Here is a 21,161-nt window from a genome sequence, read left to right on the forward strand (position 1 = left end):
TGAAAGGAAAAGGGAAATGGGGTTGAGACTATATGGGCTTGGGAGGAGGTGGAAATTGCGCAGATATTTTTTTCTGGTAACACAGCACTTTTGAACCATAAATCTTTGATCCTCTTCTCCCTATTTGTGCAATGGCATTTTATAATGGAAGACTCCCTATAATTTCACACTCCAATTAGTAAATTACGTATGTCCCAATATGCAAGTCTTGGGGTTGTAATAAACAAACAGGTCACATCCTGAGGGAACCTGGTTAACAAAAGAAAAAATATATTTTACACAAGGTTAATAAAAATCAGTGGCTTTTGTTTGATTGTGTTTAACAACCCAAGTGAACTACAGCAACACTGAAAAAAGAGGTATAAAAAAAACCTTGAAACAACAATCTAATGATTGTTTTTATTTTTGCATAATGCCTGCAAGTAGACCAGAACAAACTTGAGTCAGTGAGTTGGCAAAGGCTATACAAACATCAGCAGAATCTTACCACCGCTAAAATGGAATGAACGGCAGTCATTAGGTATTTGGAACATGTTGAATAATTCATATTGCATAATCTACTTAAATCAACAGAAACATTTGCTTTTATGTTACCTGAGGTGGATTTACAACAGAAAGAAAATTATATCCTGTTGGCCTGATGATTCTTCGTCCTTTGAGATTAGCTTTAGCTGCCAGTATTTGTTGTACTGGGAACAGCCGGGCGGGTTGCATATATTTTGTTGACCACTGACATGTTAAAGCATCATGGAACAAAGATGTTACAGCACATATAACCAGAGGTCTGGGCACACATGACATACCTGCCACATCAATGCATAGCTTTCAAAACAAGCCTTCAGGCAGTCTTGTTATAGTGTTTCATGTAGTCTGTGGTGTGTCTATGGCAACAACTTGCTTGTTGGAATGCAGTACTCAATACTACGTACTTCAATATGGAATTGCGAGCTACTGTTCCTTCAAGGCACAAAAATCTTTTAACTGCTGGTCCATAACCTCAAAGTTTAATAACAAATGAGAAGGGTACTTGGAGAGCGAAGACCTTTGCCAAGACTGATAGTCCAGTCTTTTAGGCTATGCAAATTTTCCTAGCTGACAAAAAAGAATAATAAAGTTTTGGGGCGCTTGGATAGCTCAGCTGGTAGAGCGTGTCCCCATGTGCGGAGGCTGTGAGTCCTCTGCAGCGGCCGTGGGTTCGACTCCCGCCCATTGCCCTTTGCTGCGTGTCATTCCCCCCACTCTCTCTCCCCATTTCCTGTCACATCTTCAGCTGTCTTGTCATTAAAGGCATAAAATACCCCAAAAAATATATTTAAAAAAGAGGAATAGGCATTAAACTCGCAGTGTTAACAATCGCAGCTCCGTAATTCAGATCTGCTCCAAAAATTTAACAGGTTCTTCGTCAGCCCATGCTACACCTTTCCACTAAATTTAATGAAAATAGGGCCAGTAAATGACCTAGCTGACCTCCTCAGTGGAGGTAATGAAGCACCTACAACAAATACGAAACAAAAACACCCATGCACTTTTTAAACTTGAACAGGAACCGGAAAAAAGCCTTGTTTTGTCAACAGTTGCATCAATGATAACTACGAGCTAGAGGAAGAAGCATCTCCAGAAGGAGACAATGAGACGAACATAACAGTAAAAAACAATGTTACGATGCAGCTGCAGAATTGTGGCAGCATGAGATGATAAGTGGCAAAGGAAGTGTTCAGATCCTGAAAATAAAAACATTACAATATAAATACTCCAGTAACAGCCATGCATTGAAAATACTGAAAAAGTAGGTGACACATTCATGTGGTTGTAGAAGCCACAGTATAGTCACCTGCCAAGAAACAACTACACAAACTAGCATGTGTTCTTCAAAGATATGATTAGGGTTGTGGTTGGTTTTAGAGGGGTATGCTGCCATTTCATTTTGACCACAACAACAACAAATGATCAAATAATCTCAACTCGTGGTCCACCTATTCACCTGTTTGTAGCTTTCAACCAATTGCCAGCCTTTTAAGCCAGCAACCTCAAAGTGCTCAGAACCATAAAAACACCCACAGGAAAAATGAGCAATTTTCGTCTGTTGATGCAGACCATGTGACATGGTCAAAAGCTCAAACAACAAGCAACATTCAAATAAACTGATCTCGAGCTGAAATTGTTTTGCTTGTGTTTGCTTTGGTCAGTGCAAATCCAGTGTAACAGTTACTCTCTTAAGCTGTAAAAGCAAACCAATAATGTCTTAGGAGCTCTCGATGGTACTAAGACAACAAACGGATTCAAACTTAAAGCACTTATTTCAGGTGATTCAATGCATCTTCTACCATTCAGAGCCGGCTCACAGGAGAGACACAAGCTTCCCAGTCAAGTTTTGGTAAATTATGTTTTGTGCCCCCACACTGACATTCTCACTTGTGAGATGACAGCAACTAAAATAAATGTCATTATTACCTATAGCCCAAACACACACACCTTGATTTCATGCTGGGAGACAACAGCTCAGAGAAGACCCGGCATCCATTCTGCTGCCAGCCACAACAAAGACAAGAGGAGTCAGTGATTTAAATTGTTACTCCCGACAGAAACTAAATATGCAAACAGTTCAAGTGTTTTTCCCTTTCCTCTGTCGATGTGATGAAGGGATTGGCTTTGATTCTAAGAAGTGATTTTAACCTAGTGTGTCATATCAGGCTGCAGTGTCAGCGGTGCAGACGATGAGGGAATACACTGCAGGCCTGTTTGAAAACTGATAAACAAGCCAACAAACAGATCAACTGATATGTATTAATCTGGTGTCATGCCAATGGAGGATGTCAGCAAAGCCTCTATAACAGATAGAAATGAGTTATTTAATAAGAATTCAAGCATGATCCATCAGTGTTCATTTGCTGTCATTTACTGGTTAATTTCCTTCCCTCTGTTCCTTTGTCCCTACCTTTCTCTCACCCTCACCCTCCTCTCACACACACATACGTGCCAACAGCCCAACACCTGACAGCTATGTTTCTCTTCCGTGAAGAGCAAAAAGTGGAGCGACAGGCCCATGAAGCTCAAGGAGAGCAGCGGCCATGTAAGTGACATGTAAAGGTTACGCTGGATGTTGAAATATCAAAGGCTCCTCCTTCAGCTGGTGAATTCTAAACACCTTCAGAGGACACAGGGTGTTTACCAAGGGCAAAGAGACCAGGCTCTATCTTTAAACTATCGATCCCAAGAGAATAGCACATCTTTCACCTGATCTTTGGATACAATGAACAAATCCCATGGGACTTTTAAATAAAGTGCTAAATTTAATTTAAGACAGGGATAGAGTTGGGTGTAAATTGATCTTTCATGGGGTTTGGATTGAGGGTTAGGTGGTAGGGTGACATTTCATCCTTTAAGAGCAGTGGACACATAAAAGGTTACGATGGATTTTGAAATATCAAAGGCTACTCCTTCAGGCGATGAATTCTACAAACCTTCAGAGGACACAGGTTGTTTACCAAGGGCAAAGACAGTAGCCTCTCTACTCATCCTTGAGGGAAGACTACAACTTTTGCCTGATCTTTGAGCATGATGAAGAAATCTCATCCTGGTCTGCTTTACAGCATGCCACTGAAACCATTATAACCACTGTATAATATAAGTTAGTATAGTATTTGACTGGTCTAAAACTGTCAAAGAAGTATTTGGTTGGTTAATCTGTTATGGTGCATAAAAACTGTATCTATTGACATATGTCAAATCAACAGATCCCATTAATTTTCTATGGAGAGCAGGAGATCCAGCTGTGCAGTCTTTGATGGATACAGCCTGATGAGTCAGCAGACCAGCTGTGGTGTCTGAATGTGCCTAATAATGACTGCACCTCAACCAAGCTCACAAAACTCAAATCAAACTGTTAAACTAGGCAAAGTATCGATCAAGATTCTGTTACTGCATTGCCTATTCCCCTCCTCAATTGTTTTACAGTTGGAAGTTAAATTTAATGACGTCAAGAAGAGCTTGTTTTGTTAGTGGCTGTTTCCATGGTCAAGAATCTACTGTCACCCTACTCTATATACCCTCCCCTGGCCGTCTCCTAACCCTAACCCTAGATCTTAACCCTTAACACCTGACTAAACATCCAAACAGACATATATGGAGAGCTGTATTACTCTTTTTATACTACTTTCTGGAGTTCGCTTTGAAGACACATTCCATACAACCACAGTATATCAGCAGACTTGTCCTCATAGGCACAACAGATGGGCGGTACATGGAGGTCTATAAAGTATAATACTGGCTTCATGGTTTTAAAACTAGATTTGGGCACAGAATCCCAGGCAACACTATTAGTTAATAAAGCATAGCCCATATTAGATAATTTTGTACTTTTAGTGACAAATTGCTTAACAAATTGGCAATTAAAATCAGTTGACATGAAGTGAAGGGCCCTTGAGTAGTTGCTGATTTGCAAGCTTGGTAATCCAGTCTTACATCACAGCTAAAGGCAGATATTACAAAGCTCCATGTTTTTTGTAAAATTTCACAACATTTGATAGGAAAACAAAATCTCAAAGAGCACAAAAGCCCACAGAACACTTTCCAATTGTGGCTTTGTTCCCATGAAATCACTGCTAATTTTTTTTTAAAAAAAACAGTCTCTTGCAAGGGTTAAGTAGCAGAAAAGTTTCTTCTCATTGCTGTTGATACACTCCACTGTCGGCTTGGCAGCACACCTCCATCTGCTGTTTTGACAACGGAGTGACAACATATATCTGCTATTCCATCAGAACGAGCAACTCCATCTGTTCTGCCTGCCTCTCCTTGCCATGTAGCCATCAGTGCTTCACTGTATCCATAATTTCCCTTTGATTTCAGAGCTCCTCTCACTGTTTCATCATGCAACAAAACCACAATCAGACATTTCCTGATGGATCAAACCACGCTTGACCTGGTGCCATCTCTCACTGTCTCACAATGTTTACTTCGTGTGGTAAGGTTTTCATATGTGCCGCCCCCTCCGTCACAGGATTATAATGATGTTTTTTGTTTGCTTTTATTCTGTTTGATAGCAGTTTCACGAAACTGTTTATGACCCCCAATGAAACCAGCTCTTTTTTTTCTTCTCAATATTCCACCATCCAGAATTAACCCGCCAAAGACAGCTCCCTCTATGATCATTTAGTCATGATCTATTGTATTATTACTGTTTGGCCCTGAGTCATCCATCACCTGACTAATGACATTAATCCTTCTGTCTGGAGCAGAGTGTCAACTCAGTGCCATGGAGAGCTTCAGTTGCATCCCATGTGTTCCAGTTCAGACACTGTAATATAGCTGCTGGTGCCACTGAGACACCAGCTTCCTGCTACAGTCTTAATGGTTTGCTGCTCCTCCAGTGGAAACACAAAAATTAAATGTTTGCCTGGACCTAGGGTTTGTTGCATACTGTATTGTGGTACAGTGTGAATATGTGCTACATTTCCATGTGGATGACTCTTTATGAGGTTAGAGCTGAACCATGAAAGCCCCAGTCCTTGTTAAACTGAAAACTCACAGTGTGAATGTACACCGGTGGCTCTCTTTGTTTTTCTAAAGTGCAAGTTTGGTTATTTGCTCTTTGAGGTTCAAAAGAAATATGAGGATGGGGAATTTCAATTTGTCAGTACCCAGCTTGTGTTTCTGCAGGCTGGTCAGCAGCAGCAGACCAGCAGGAAATACACCTTGTGTGTGTGTGTGTGTGTGTGTGTGTGTGTGTGTGTGTGTGTGTGTGTGTGTGTGTGTGTGTGTGTGTGTGCGCTCACATGTGACAAACAGCTGTTCAGAGGTGGCAGGTTCCTGACAGGCACATTTTTAGAACATGAGAGCAAAACAAAATATATGTCAGTGACGCATTTGTTTGTGGAATAGCTGAAACCAAATCATTTAAAATGCTATGAATATGATATGACTCTAAACTAGCAAGGGGAGCAAGGGAGCTAGACTGAATTTTAAAGGTGCATCCAACCAGTTTAATATGTCTGAGAACATCTGAGAAAATAACCCTGATGGTTTCATTAGAGGCGATCTCTTTTTTTTAGCCACACTAGCAGCATGGCTTAGGGGATGTCAATCTGAGTCAATCGCTCAGTTGGTCCCAACACTTTGGTGCAAACTAAAATATCTCAGCAACTACAGGATGAAATCTAAGGGATTCGATGATGCCAGCTTTCCCAACTGTGTCATGTTTCAGGCCCACCCAAAAAATTCTGAAAACACAAATCGAGAAAAACAGTTGTCTTGTCAAACTCCAGAATTCGTTACTAGATAGTGTTTTAACATGTTTTCAGTAACTATGCTCTAACATGCACAATGTGTTTAGAACAAAAACTCCCTTTTTTTCTTTACAGGGGCTTTAAACAGTTGTGCAGCTCAGTTGGAAACACTGTCAGAACGCTCACTAGCAGCATCTGTAGGCTAAAATGTCAATGCATTATAGAGAGACAATGATGAAAGAGACTATGATGTTTGTCAACTTAAAAGATAATTTTACAAGTCGAGAAAGTTGCAATTTAATTTAATTTGTTGTTGACAAAACACTCAAAGGATGTTCACTGTCAAATGAATTGAAAAGCTCTATTATACCAACCACGGCTTAGGCTGACATAAGTGTGTTATGTAAGTCTTGTAATAAAGGTGAAGTAGATCACAATGAATGTGACACACGTAACACTATGTAGCCTTGACTTTTGATGTCAAGTGGAACATGAACCCACAAACGCCTGGGTGAAAATCTTGTGTTTGTGTGACCCATCCAACCACTCTGTTGACCAATCGCCTGCACACATAACGGAGATTTGGTGTATGCAATGCATACAAAAGTCTAAAATTGTGTTACTTGTACACACATTGAAGAGAATGGGCTGCTTAATCTGTATTTCACAACTTAATGGAAGGGCAACACTAAAACACTAGAGTACTCTTTAATAACAACACAAGGAATAGAGGGGATCATAATGATGGTAATAAAGATAATAATGATTTATGACAAATAGCAGCTGGAAAATATTCTGTTTTGTCATAGGTCAGAGATTCACATAAGAAAATAGCTGACTGCAAACAACATTTGATTACAGTGTACAACACTGTACACTTGTCTCTGATGCAATTATGGGATGAGTTAATCACTATGCAGTCCATTAGAGAGTCACAGCCTTGTCTTTCAAGTCTACTGAGGCATAAGAAGTGGCGCCATAATGTTCATTGCTGTGATAGAAACCTATAATAGCTAGAGAAATCCACTGTTAGTGACTTAAAGGGAAATGTTTATCTTTTTTTCTTCCCTTTTGGAGATATGCATTTTTCTGCAAAATCCCCCGAATGCCTCTAAAGATCTGCCAACACACCATCAGAATTATTGTCGTCTTCACATTAGCTAAAGGGCAAAAAGGTCTCCCATGAATAAGTGAGGAAATTAGAAAAACAGCCTGTTCTTCTCTGGGCTTTTGACAAAAAAAAGGGATTCTAGGCAAGATGCCCTAACACCCAGTCTACTGGGAGCTCTGACGTTTCACAGAGAATAAAATAAAGCAACTCCTATTTATTCTATGTGTGGAGTTTCTTCTCTCTACTGTTCTTCTGTGTCAGCCTGTTTACATAACTCACTCACTTGGCAGCAGCAACATTGGCCTTATTCTCAGAAGCCAACTTGGGACTACATCAATGAGTAATTGTCTCCACAAAGCCCTCACAGTCAAGAGATAAGAGCCTGGAAAGGTCAATAAGAGTTCTAAATCTAAAAATACCTCCATTTAGTTGAGGAGGGGACTGACCTGAATGTTAATTTAAGATAAAGTCATAAAAGAGAATCAGGAATTACAACAAAATACTTCACTCCAGCCTATTTGTCCTGACATGGATTCTGATGTCTCGCTAAAGAGTTTCACTCCTGCCTCAAAGTTAAGTCCTCAGGGCTGCACTTAACCACAGCTAAGCACCAACTTACAGCTGATTAAATTCAGAGTGACCCAGTCTGAAAACTATTAGCCGGTTACAAGCTGAAAATGAGCATATTAAAGCCTCTCGCTGCTGGCTCAACAGCCGAGATGAAGTGTCGAGCCTGCGAGGGAAATCAGGTCAAATTAAGCAACCAATAATATCTGTGTAAACCTCTTTTCTCTAACTAGATGAAGAACATATTCTTTATTTGCAACAACAGCCCTGGGGAACCGGTTGCAGTGTGCAGATGACACATTCAGGAGTGGAATGAAAGGGCGCCTAGCAGAGGTGGCAATCATGCCTTGCTTCGGGTGCCGAGGTGTTGATGTCGTGATGATGCAAATTCTAGCTACTTAGGTCACGATAGCTGCTTGCACTGGTAGACTGGTGGATGGTAGATAAACCTTCAAGTGGACAAAACATGATAAAGTGTCCTCTAAGGTAATCCAATTTCAAACCCAACATGCTAAAGTGCTCTCTACGGTGACCTCACGTCCAAGACATCATGATAAAGTGTCCTTCCAATGGAAAAGGTGATAAAATGCGTTACAACATTTGATGTGGTGGTACCCCACCACATACAACGTGCCCATTTTATTTTTCCCACTCCTGGCTCTCAAGCAGCCTGAGTTCGCAACTGGAACCACACAATCTTGTTAATGTTGAGTTGCCAAATCCGAGTCTCAGCCTCCTTCATGAAGTTTCTCCTCTGCTTCTTGATGTATATCCCGGCTTCATGACTGTGATGTATTTAATCAGTGAGATCAATAGCTGTTAGCCTCATTGATCTTGTGAATCTATTTCATGGGCGAATCAGGGACGCCTCATATTTTGTATACGCTGTAAATTTTATAGATAATGTAAGCTGCTAGGGGCTGTTTTTAATTAACATTAGGAAAGACTGTTTCAGAGTAATGTAAAAGCAGTGAGTGATGAGTACTTTTTACTCCTTGCAATCCATCAGAATAATTTTATATTTTGCCCAGAACCTTGGCTGAAGGCAGACGGCACCTCTCTTTCAACTACACTCCCACAGAGACTTCACAGGGATTTGAACTTACTGAACCTGGCTACCTTGTTAATCTTAATAGTTACTCTCGCAGTCTAAAATAGCAGCTGCAGAATTTTCATGCTAAGTTTTAATGCTGGAGCAAAGTAGTAGTGCTCAAATTAAAGTTATGATCCTTAAGACTTTTTTTGCTCTCTGTGACTGAATAGTTAATGTGTGAAAATGATATTTAAAGGTTGATGTGAGTCTGCAGAGGAGGGAGGGATTCTGTAGAATCATAACTATGCGGATGCCCAGAGAGGTAAGTGAGAAAATTATTTCTGGTGATCCAGTCTGATCTGTATTGTTTTCTCTCCTTCCTATGTCCGGAGCCCCAAAGAGGACATGGGGAGGAAAAAAATAGATGGGTGAAAAAATATTATGTGTGGGAAAAAAAAAGTGAAAGTGAATTAGGTAATGTTAAAGGGAATGATACTGACACAAATGTTAGTTTAAGGTGGTTAGCATGTCCAGTAAAGTTAAATAACAAAAGTTGTAAATAAAATAAAACACTAACTTTAAAAAGGGTAATGTTAGCGGTATTCTGACTCAGCTGATGCTATTGGTTGCTTGGTTGCAGTCAGCATCTGTTATCTATGTTTTTCAAAGTCCCGGGAAACAACAGCAGCCTCCAAACTGCAACTTACACACTGAAAATGGCAAATTAGTGCCAGGGTACAAACATAAACAAGCATTCTGGGCTTAGTGCCACTCAAGGCGATTGTGATTGGTTTACAGAAAAGCAAGTGAGGCGGGGAATTTTTTTTTTCCTTATTGCGGAATGTGCAAGGTCTGGTTGTGCAAGACAACATTAGTGTTAACAGTAAATTTACCCAAGCCATGACATTAATGTATTGAAGAACTTAACATTAATTATTCTCTATTCTGTAACATTATGAGGCTATGAATGTTCTGGTTTGCTCTTTCTTGTCCCTTGGGAGAACACAAAAGTAATGTTTCCACCCATATTTTTCCCCACCCATTTATTTTTATCTATCTATCTATCTATCTATCTATCTATCTATCTATCTATCTATCTATCTATCTATCTATCTATCTTTCTATGGATATGGATACTGTATGTATTTATATACATTTGCTCAATGATCAATACAGGATTACATTTTAGAGATTGTAAAATCCACTCTGCCAAGAAAAAGCCTGACATTGGCTCATGTACTGGCAACCTTGTCTAATACAGCCTCCACTGTTCACCAATCATCACCCTCCTGCACCATGCCCACCCTGCAAGGCGACGGCTTTGGCTCCTGGGTCAGTCATTGACCTTATTGGCAGACCATTGCTGGGTACAATCTCAAAACACTGTGTGAAGACAGTGTGCAAAGCTCCATACTGTGTGACGAAGCCCAGTGAAGGTGACACCATTATGAAGACTGGTAAGGAAAATGGGAGGCTGAGAAACTAAAATAAAAGCTTTAACTCAAACACTGCAACAGCCAGGTCGCTGCTCTGTTCAGACAAAAAAAAGACCAAGTCCAAAAATGTCAAAAGCAAATAAACAGATTACTCTTACCTGTACAGCACTGTAGACATTTTCACAGCATCATTTTCATCAGTGCACCAACACAGTGGCACCACACTCATCAATCTGTTGCTCTGAGCTTCTCTTTTTAACAGAAACCATATCGCCTGAATCGCCGCTAACTGTAGCTGCCATTGGTTAGTTAGCTCAGTTAACTGTGCAGCTAGTGGTCTGGAGCGCCGGTAAAGTGTTGGGGAACACGGCAGCTTTGGACTACTGGGAGGAGGAGCTTTTCTGGTCTGAAGCAGGAGGGACCCAGCAGGAAATGCCTATGGGGAGTGTCCCTGTATGGGGCTAAACAGCCTCCCAGCTGGACCGACAGAGGACAGTTTGGGAATACAGTACCAGGGTGGTTCAACAGCACCAGGGACAACAAACACACAGCTGGTTCCGGCCCAGAGAGAGCTGTGTGAAGTAATAAAAGATCTCAATTGATGTCACTTGAGTCAGTGTCAGCTGGGGCTGAAGACTACAAGTTTGAAAATCAAACAAATCTGTGAGCTTACTAGACCCATGTAGTCTGCTCCTTATCTCTGCTTGAGGCTAGCAGCTTGAGGCAACATTAACTACTATTAGCATATTACAACCATCTCTCTGATCTGACTATTGGTATCAACATTTTGTGCTCATGTTGATGCCAGGTTTTGGTAAGGAAGAAGAATGCATGGAATAAAAAAGATGATATCTCTGGTTCTGCTGCATCAAAGTCTATCTTAAAAAAAAAAAAAAAACTGTCCCTTGTGAGTCCAACAGTGTTAAAGGACTGCAGTGCTAAATCACAACCAAATTAACTGACAAAAGTAACAGTCTCTCTTTTCCTTGTAATCAATATGAAATAACACAGCTCTTTCCATGAAAGTATTAGGAAAGTTACGAGTAAAAAAAATATACAGTACATATATATATATATATATATATATATATATATATGTATATATATATATATATATATATACATATATATATATATATATATATATATATATATATATATATATATATATATTTTTTTTTTTTTTTTATTAAACAGTCGGATTCCCCTGGTCCGCGACAGTTCTATATATGTATATATATATATATATATATGTATATATATATATATATATATATATATATATATATATATATATATATATATATATATATATATATAATAGCTTCCACAACAAGAATATTTGATCCAACACTGCTGACAAATAAGAGTATCTGATGTTAAAGAACATGGACACAACAGATAATAGTGATATGTTGAGTGGTGGCTACAGTTGGTTGTAGCTCTCTTTTGTTTGTGGCAAAACAGGTACAAGGAGGTTACCTACTTGCATTGGTAACGCATTGTTTGTGTGACAGTTCCAATATGACAATGTCCTCCATTACCTATGAACTTCTTGGTTCTTTCTAGTCCTTCAAGCGTCAGCACTGTTTATTTTACAGGCACAATGCACAGCCACTTAGCTGTACTCTCTGGGCAGGAAACAGAATAATTTCTCTGCTAAAAACACTTGTATATAAAAACACAATTACAAGGCAGAGCATAGTCATGATACAACAGCAATAACAATAACAAGACCACATGACGTCAAGACATCACAACAATAACAACAATAACCATGGTGAATTTACTTGGCCTCCGCAATCAAACCTACACATTCAAGTGTAGTGCTTTGAATTCAGTCATAAACCACAAGACTAATATTACCAGGAGTGCTTTAGAAATTACCTCCCTAATCTGTGTCACATTCATAGCATAGGTACAAGTACACTTTCATCTACCATAAGTGGAGTTATTTTGCCTACTTTTGGCAGCTGTAACAATACACTTTTTTGTGTATGCTCAATAATAACAGATGCTTTGTGGCTGTACTTGAATATTACAACCTTTTGTGGCTCCTAACCTACCACGCTGCCATCACTAATTTTAAACATCAACATAGCCGATCTCACAGCACAGCTGTTGACTGCTGTTCAGCATCCTGTGAGCTGCGATCAAATTTCATATTTCTTGTCTGACAACAGAAAACAGATGTGAAAAAAAAAATAATAATATGACCCCAAATCACAGAGATGGTGATTTGCACATGAAAAATATTATCACAGGACCTCTGTGTCTGGTGAAAAATGGTAGGTAATTTGCGGGGGAAATGTACATGGCAGATTCACATGTGATAAATACTCCTAAATAATAGGTAGATATAGATATAAACTCTATCTGTAATGATAGTCAGTCTCAAGGCTTGCCTCTTTATTTCAGGGTACTTTAGGGACCCTTTTTGGAAGAAGACTTCTTCAAGGATTGTTCAAAGCATGAGTGTTAAAAGGTCCTTGTTTATCCTTGTTTCAAATGGTATTTTTAAATGCAGATGTATCTGTCATCCATAATAGATTCATTTTGTTTGTGTTGTTGTATTTTTGCTTCATAAGTGAAATATAATTTGGTTCTTTGAGGAACCCTCAGAAGATTGCACCAGGGTTCTATGAATATTGAGCAGAACCAGTTCAAACACCAGAGCTATTTTGGTGGGATTTGATAGAACTCATTGACTGGGTTCTTACCCTTAAAAGATGGAAAGGTTTTGGATAGAACCGCCAGAGAGGATTCTGGGTTTAATCATTACAACAAAGGTGGGTTTTCTTTAGAACTTCTCATAGGGGGTTCTGGGTGGAACCTTTCATAAATGGTTCCAGGTATATCCCCTTTTTTGTTGGGTTCTATGTAGGACCCCTTGAAAAGGATTCTAGGTGGAACCATTATAAAGGGCTCTACCAGGCACCAAAATGAGTTGGGGACAACCCAATGAACCCTATATGGTTCTAGTTAGCACCTTTATTTCTAAGAGTATAACAAGTGGAATGTGAAACCATCAGATTTTTTACTCAGTTGATAAAAACACAGGAAAAAGACGTAAAGACAGGTAAAGGCCGCTCTAATTAATCACATGCAGTTCATTGTGAAGAGGACAGAAAAGAGACATGACATCGAGCACGATCTCACCTTCTGGTCGTGACTGTAGGCCAAGGCCCAGTCCTCTTCAGTGGGGTGGAACAAAAGGCTCAGAACGTAGAAAGTGAGGCGGTACTTCTGGAAACTGGCTCCCTCATCAGAGCTGATGAGCACACTGCTCTCAAACTCTGGATCCGTCAACACCATAATCTGAGAGCAGGGAGAAATGAGGGTACGGGGGGGTAACAGGATGTGAACACATGTGAGAGAGAAGGTATTAGTTTTTGAAGACAGGAGAAGAAAAGATGTGAAGGGCGAGTTTGAGTAAAGGGGGGGGGGGGAGATAGGGAAATGAGAGAAGGTAGAAGAGGGATGTTAGAGGCAGGAGCGGTGTCAGCAGAAAAGGCCTGGCTTTTGGCACACGTCAGGCTTCTGCTTGGCAAACAGCTCCTCTATATTTCCAACTTCATTTCATGAGTGTGACTCTCGTGCTTCTGTTGCCATGGATCTTTGGCTCTTCCTGTGCACTCAGAGGTGAAGACTTGGAGTTTTCATCATCTTTCTCCAAAATAAGATCAAGGTTGTTCACAGCAGCAAGATGTGAAATAATGTGCAAACCAAAACAGACCAAAAGGAAAAATTGAAGCCCACAGGAAAAACCATGAAATGATTGGACCGAATATATAACAGAAAGGTGATAGAGCTTACAGTCTGGTTACAATTAATTGCTGTACAAACAAGGGATTAAGCAGCCATGCATGAATCTGCATATACAGTATGTTATTTTCTTTATCAGCTAGTCCTTTAGCATGTAATTTCTAAGCATTTCTCCTTCCAATAAAATTCTAATTTCAAATTTAACAGTGCCACAGTGGTAGAAGCCCTAATTTCATGCTTGGAATATTTCTGCCAGAGCTATCACAGTTATTACAGAATTCAATAAGAACAGGAATTCCACAATGCATATTTCTTTCCACTAATGACATTTAGAGTCTTTGTGGAAGCAGATAAAATGGTCACAGGAATTCCTCCTTGACTAAAGAAGAGGTGTCTGAAAAGGTGTCTTTAAGAAAATTGTATTCTTTTGAATCAGCTTGCGCTATTGAATACACGTATTCAGGTTATGAGGCTTTATAATTACAAATGTGAAAAAAAAAATCGGTACATTTCAGTGAAATGTTCAGAAAATATATCCTGCAATTCTGTAGCACATGGTAAATATGGCTCTGCAAGAGGGACAAAAGTACATACATAAGTATACACAAGCTGGTATGCAAAATTCCTCAGTGTCTCTGTCTGAATTAATAGGCCTTTTTCACTGCAGGCATATTGATATGGAATAATAATACAAACATACACAGTACCAGTGATACTAGTTAAGGTCCTGTTCCATTTTAGGGTAGCAGAGCCTTTCTAGGGAATCAACACACACTATAGCAGCGCCCCGACTCCATTTGACCTGAATGTAACAGAACCTTAATGAGTATCATTGGTTACACCTGTGTTTACCTAATTATTACACAACTGCTGTGAAAAAGGACTACTCATGTTTTGGCTGCTCGGGGGCAGAGGATCTGAAACACAGACATATTATCACCTTATAAATTAGGCAGCACAATTCTTGCTAAAATGTGACTCACGATTTTTCTCCCCAGGAACCGAGATGATGATTTTCTTAACTGAAACTGATTTTTTCAACAAAAATGTTTATTTCACTTTTGTGCTCAAGTAAAAAAAAAAACACACATCTGAGAGAAAGAAACTAAATATTTTATTTGTGTTATGTTGTGAAATGTTTACACGTCGATGTTCAGAGACCTTCATTTTGAATTTTTTATTTTTCTGAAATGGAGTGTTTGTGTCCTCTTATTTGCTTTTCCCCTCATTCTCTGCGATGTGTCTGCTGTCGTCACGGTGCAGAAGTCACTGACGATGTGCTTTCAGGTTCATAACTCAATTCTCTCTCAGTATTTCATGATGTTGCACTGCCTTGTCGATGTTAAGTGTATTTATTATACTGCCGCTGTCAGTAGAGACTCATTTCAGTAATTAGCCTCTTCAGAAATTAGCCTCGCCAAGTAACAATCTATCTGACTAGCCCAGCTAGCTTGAGCTGCTGTGTTTATCTGTGGACACAGTTAACATGGCTACTGCATTTACACAGTCATTCAGGGAGAAAACTGATCTCAGTTTACAGTCCTTGAATGCCTTTAGTTACTGCTGGCTGTTAGTAACAAGTAAGGAGCTGAAATCCAACTGATGACTCTGTTCTATTTTCCACATATATGGAACTAATTAATTGTAAAGTTAGTTACGGCAAACAGTTGCTTATTTACACATCGAGCCGACACAGAGCAACATTATTATTTCAGTATTATGGAGACCTGTTTTTGCATGTGAATGTAAGTGCAGCTATTCACCTTTTAATTCTATCTAGGTCTGCCGAGGACTCAAAATCGAAATGTTGATAATAAAGTTATATTTTTTCTTTTGCCTGCCACTAACACTGACTTTATTCTTGACGTTTCAACTTCATTCTCAAAATGCAAAATAATAATAAAAAATTTCCCCCTCCTCTCATTTTTTTTTTTCCACTGGAGAGTTTATGGGCAATCATTTATTTAAAAAGACAGAGTCGGGTGATAATTCTGTGGATCCGTCACAAGTAGCGAACTCCTTCATGTGATACTTTGTCAGTTTTTCCAGTATTAATTTGAAAATATGGACTGCAGCCGATTTAAATGTTTATTTCTTGAGTCTTTTATCGGGCTCAAACTACAACACCCATGCCTTTCCAAGGATTGTGCAGTGGAATCGTGGGTCGCGGCTGTGCTCGTATAGTGGCCCGAATGGCTGTGTTCTCTCTCGTCAATTCAATTTGAATTGGAAAAACAGCAGCACATTTGTCACTGACAGAAATGCTAGCCCTCCTCCCAGAGCTTTAACCAGAAACCCTCCCTGGTGGTGATTTAGATAAATTGTTTTTCATTAAGCACCAATAAACAGGCGGCAAATTCTCAACCTGGATTTCTCATTGGTCCGGGCTCGCCGATCTTGCCATTCATTACCTGTCAGTGTGTAATGGTACGGCTTCCTCATATCTGCCAGTGTCTTTGGGGCTTGTCAGGTGTAATTTTCAGTTTTTAAGCAGTAATCATATTCCATAATATTATAGTAAGCAGCAGAGTCTATTATGAATGGGAAATTACATTTTGCCATGCTTTATTTTGAGTCAACCGTCAGGACTTTCAGTTAAATAGAAAGGAAGAAATGGCTTGAAGAGGTCTTGGCGTATACTGTACATTTCATTTTAAAATCTATCCTTGCTCCCTATTCAAGCCTTGCACTGAGTGATGAGTGTTATGTTCCTGCTCTATGTTCTCTATGTACGATAGACTTCAATTGCAGCGCTTTTAGCTCATCTTTTCTCAAGCCTCATTTCAGGGAGCCTCACAATGTGCTCTTTTAATACTGGGAACAGGGCCGAGAAAGTATTGTCACATTCACATTACTCATTTACCACCATGTAAGTGTGAAAACAGCCGCATTATTTCTCAACCTTGCACACTATCGTAACAAGCCAGTTTCTGTCTGTCGCCTCTGCGATTAGAAAGCACCCACAACCAATTTGAAGCCAATACAAAGGCGGGAACAGGAGCAGCGGCCAATTTCTTTTCTGCCTACTAAAACAATCACCCTCAAACAATAATTACTCACTTCCAAAATCACAGTGACCGATAGCATTAGTGAGGGGTGATTAAGATTTTCCTCACAGCATCCACTCAGCCTTTGTGAGGAGGCGGGCGGTGAGTGAGGAGGGTAACAATACGAAATCGATAGAGGTTGGAGGGATAACCGTTTTGTTTTATCAGCCTGATGTTGAGCTGTGCATAAGCTGGAGCACAGAGATAGAAGCCGGTAGTTGTCGGATCACGAGGTAAGTGGAGGTATGGATCAGAGACGGAGAGAAAGAGAGACACCCCGCAGCAAATGAATCACGTCACGCCAGATCAATTGAGCTTAGTCTGCCTTTGACGGGAGGCTTTAACAGAGAGTTGTCGCTGCAATATGCTCATTAACCATGGATCAGGACTTAATCACCCACATTTAGCTATCATGTTTTCACTGTCTTGCCTCCTTGATGGCATTTTAACTGTGCATGTCTTTATTTTTAAATTAACCTAATCTTCCAGACATTCAATCAAACCGCTCAAAGGAATGAGCGGACACGGAGCTCAGAAAAAGACATCAAAATGTACCAGAGAAGATTCATGGGGGGTGTCATTTTCAGAGTCTTTTTGCGCTAAATGTCATTACTATCATTCAAATCTGTAATGTGACATTGTAAAAGGTCACAGCTTCAACTTTTTTCTTGTACAGTGTAGGGGGGAAAAAAAAATCTACATATGCTTCCAGAATAGCGAACATATAATGATTCCTTTATTGTGGTTGAAAAGGAATATCTCAAAGAGCAGCAGGCGATTATATCTAACAGTGAGTGATTTGGCATCCAGACTGCTCTTTTTATCCGCTAGAACACAGGCGGATGCTAAATAAGGCCACTCACATGCAGGGAGGCAACAAAGGAACGTAGCCAGCATACAGGCAAACTTTCATCCATCTAAGGGATGGCAAATCGAAATAATTAGATCAGAGATAAGGCACGGAGGGGGAGTCGGCTCATGGGCAGAGCCAGAGGTCAGCCATTAGAGTAAAATATTCCCTGGAGATTGTTACTAGTTTTTGGCTGACTCACTTACATACACACAGGAAAAAGCTTTATTTTATTTATATAGATGCGTTTAAAAACATCAAATATCCCGAGAAACTGTAATTTTTCAAACTCAGAAAATGTAAAAGGAAATCAAATTTGTTTGTAATATTTCTGTAATATTTACCAGCGTCACTGAAGAATTGTTAGTTCAACTTAATATCTTAAACTTATTGAGCATGTTTTCTCACACACAACTGAATCAATATCAAGTATATTTGGCTGGAAAGTTTATTTGTTCTGAATCATTACAAAATTACAGCCTGGACATATATATACAAGTGTGAATCTTCCTCCCTGAGGTGTTAGGTTTATCTAATCCTATATAACTGAAATTACAGAAAAAAAAGTATGTCACATCAGCAACAGAGAGCACCTCGGGGACTACAGTCCTGCTATGCCCTTGATGTGGAATTAAATTTTCTCCACATAAAATAGTCAGGAGGAGTGAGTCATGAGGAGTAATCAGTGTCTGCTATGATCTGTTCCTTGCCCTGACATGGTTTAGCTCAACAGTCCTGTGATCCTATTAACTCCCACGCCATGCAAACGTATTCAGGGTCAGTACCTTGGCTCAGCCTTGGGAAAACTAAGGCAGATGAACCCGGGCACCTCCACAACTCAGAGCACGTCCTCATCACACACAGGAGACGAGCTTTAACTTCTGTGTGTGTGTGTTGACACCGCATGGATTTTTATTTATTCAACATTTGTCCGACAAGACGGGTCACCTGAACAATATGACTCTTCCCAAGGATAACATGTTTTTGTTAAGTTTTGCAACAGCTGTCATATAGCAGGAAGATTCTCAACTCTATTATCGGGCGACCATGACTTGTTCTTTATACATCATTATGCATGATGTCCTGTAATTTAAAATTTTCATACATCCTTGAATCTGTGAAGACTACTGTCTTTCTCACCTCTCAGATTTTCTTTTCAGATATGTTCTGGAGAAAAGAAAAAACTATTTTCTTCTTCACTTGCATATGAATGAAAACATATATTATTTAGATTCTTGGACACGGACATTAACTATTTTAATGTTAGTCTGTCTTACATCGACTTGCCTGTTTACAAGTTTTAAAGCAAGAAAGTATGGCAACTGTGTCCATAAGATGCAGTTAAACTAGCTAGCATTGACTTACATTCAAACCCCAATTCCCAAAAAAGTTGATACACTGTGTAAAACAAATAAAAACCTAGTGCAATGATTTGCAAGTACTTTTCAACCTATATTCAAGAATATTACATATTTAATATTCAAACCGATTAACCTTACCTCGGGAATGTTCCAAACAGGTGTTGTGGAGCATTTCACAACTTTCCCAGTCTTTTGTTGCTGCTGTCCAAACTTTTTATTAACATATTGCAGGCATCAGATTCAGAATGAGTGTATACTCACAAAAACAAGAAAAAAATGATCAGTTAGAAAATTCAGCATCTTGTCTTTGCACTTAATTGAATACAAACTGAAAAAGACGATTTCATTCTGTTTTTATTTACATTTTACACAGCATAGCAACTTTGTCAGAGTTAGGGTTTATATGGGCGACCAACTGGGGGTCTATGAGGACCCAGAGAATAAACAAGTATAAGAGGCATTCATCATAGCAAAATGTTAACTTTCTTCTCGAAATGTTATTGGTTATGAAATTTTTAAAAATGAATTACTATTTTAGCAAAATAACAGTTAATTCTCATAATCTGTGAAATTAGGACTCATGGCAAACATGAACTCAATAAATAATTTCATCTGTCATATAAAATGTCATAATTAAAACAGAAAAAGACAGCAATGACATAAAGTCACTGGGGAAAATGAAAAAAAAAACTGATTGACAAAGTCACGAAACACTTGAATGAGAGAACCTGAGAAGAACCTGTGAGATATGAGAAAATGTATACGTCTGTGGTTACCCCGGTCAGTAGCATTAAAGGAACATGAGTACTGGACTCAGACTGCCAGAAACATGACTTCAAATAAATAACAACGTTACAAACAAGTTGTTTCAAAGACATGAATGGAACCACAAGCAAATCTATGATGTCTTCTATTGATGTACTAAAGCATTAAAATATTCATCTGTCCCAGACTAAAATATATTGTAGCAGTAGTAGTGGAAGTGTGAAAAAGATGGTGAACTCAGAAACAATCTCAATCTTAAGTTAATTAACACTGTCCACTATAACCTGCACTACTGGTCAGACTGGACCAAGTAATCAGAATCAGCTTTATTGGCCAAGTATGTGTAAACATAAAAGGAATGCGACTCATTACTCTCTGTGTACTTATACAGTAATAGACATGCAGCTATATGAACAAGGACAACAGAAACAATTAAAGAATTGACAACAAGTCTAAAACAAGTCAAGTGTTTTCAAAGTGTGAAGTAAAAGAAGTGCATTAAGGCTGTAGGAGCAAAACTCCTGGATACACTGACGTGAGTAAAGATGCCTTTATAATTTATAGATTCAGCTTTGCATTTATGAGACTGTTCTCTCAAAAGTTTTGTAGTCTTCCTATTGTGCTAATCAGCTAATCTCTGTGGTCGAGTAGTTTTCCTGTACTTTTTCTACACGTGATGTAAGAATCAGCCAAATAATTTTTTAATATTATTTTAATGGAAAATATCTAATGTTAATTTTGTAGTTTAGGAAATTGCATTTACCAGTTGATTGCAATTTGCTTAAGTGATTGTAGACACTACACTGAGTCAGACACACTATTTTGTGGTTGACATTGTAAAAATATTAAAAGAATGACTTTCATTCAGTCATTCAGTCATTGCAACCAATTGCCTCTAATTATCATGTCAAGGTCTCTGAAATTCTAATGTTAATGTTTCCAGCTCTGGGTTACCAGAGGAACACATCACTTTAACACAGCGTAAACCTCATCTCCTCCATATGC

General features: G+C 39.1%; 1 protein-coding gene across 1 annotated transcript in view; it reads right to left on the reverse strand.

Moving 5' to 3' along the window:
* sorcs3a (sortilin related VPS10 domain containing receptor 3a) overlaps positions 1 to 21,161 on the reverse strand; it is a 264,513-nt gene that overhangs the window by 102,171 nt on the left and 141,181 nt on the right. Inside the window, exon 4 of the mRNA XM_084715689.1 lies at positions 13,528 to 13,686. Coding sequence (XP_084571815.1) covers positions 13,528 to 13,686 — 159 coding nt within the window. The remainder of the gene's footprint in view (positions 1 to 13,527; positions 13,687 to 21,161) is intronic.

This window comes from Lutjanus erythropterus, chromosome 3 (assembly GCF_056507025.1).
Source record: "Lutjanus erythropterus isolate fLutEry1 chromosome 3, fLutEry1.hap2, whole genome shotgun sequence".
Lineage (NCBI taxonomy): Eukaryota > Metazoa > Chordata > Actinopteri > Lutjaniformes > Lutjanidae > Lutjanus > Lutjanus erythropterus.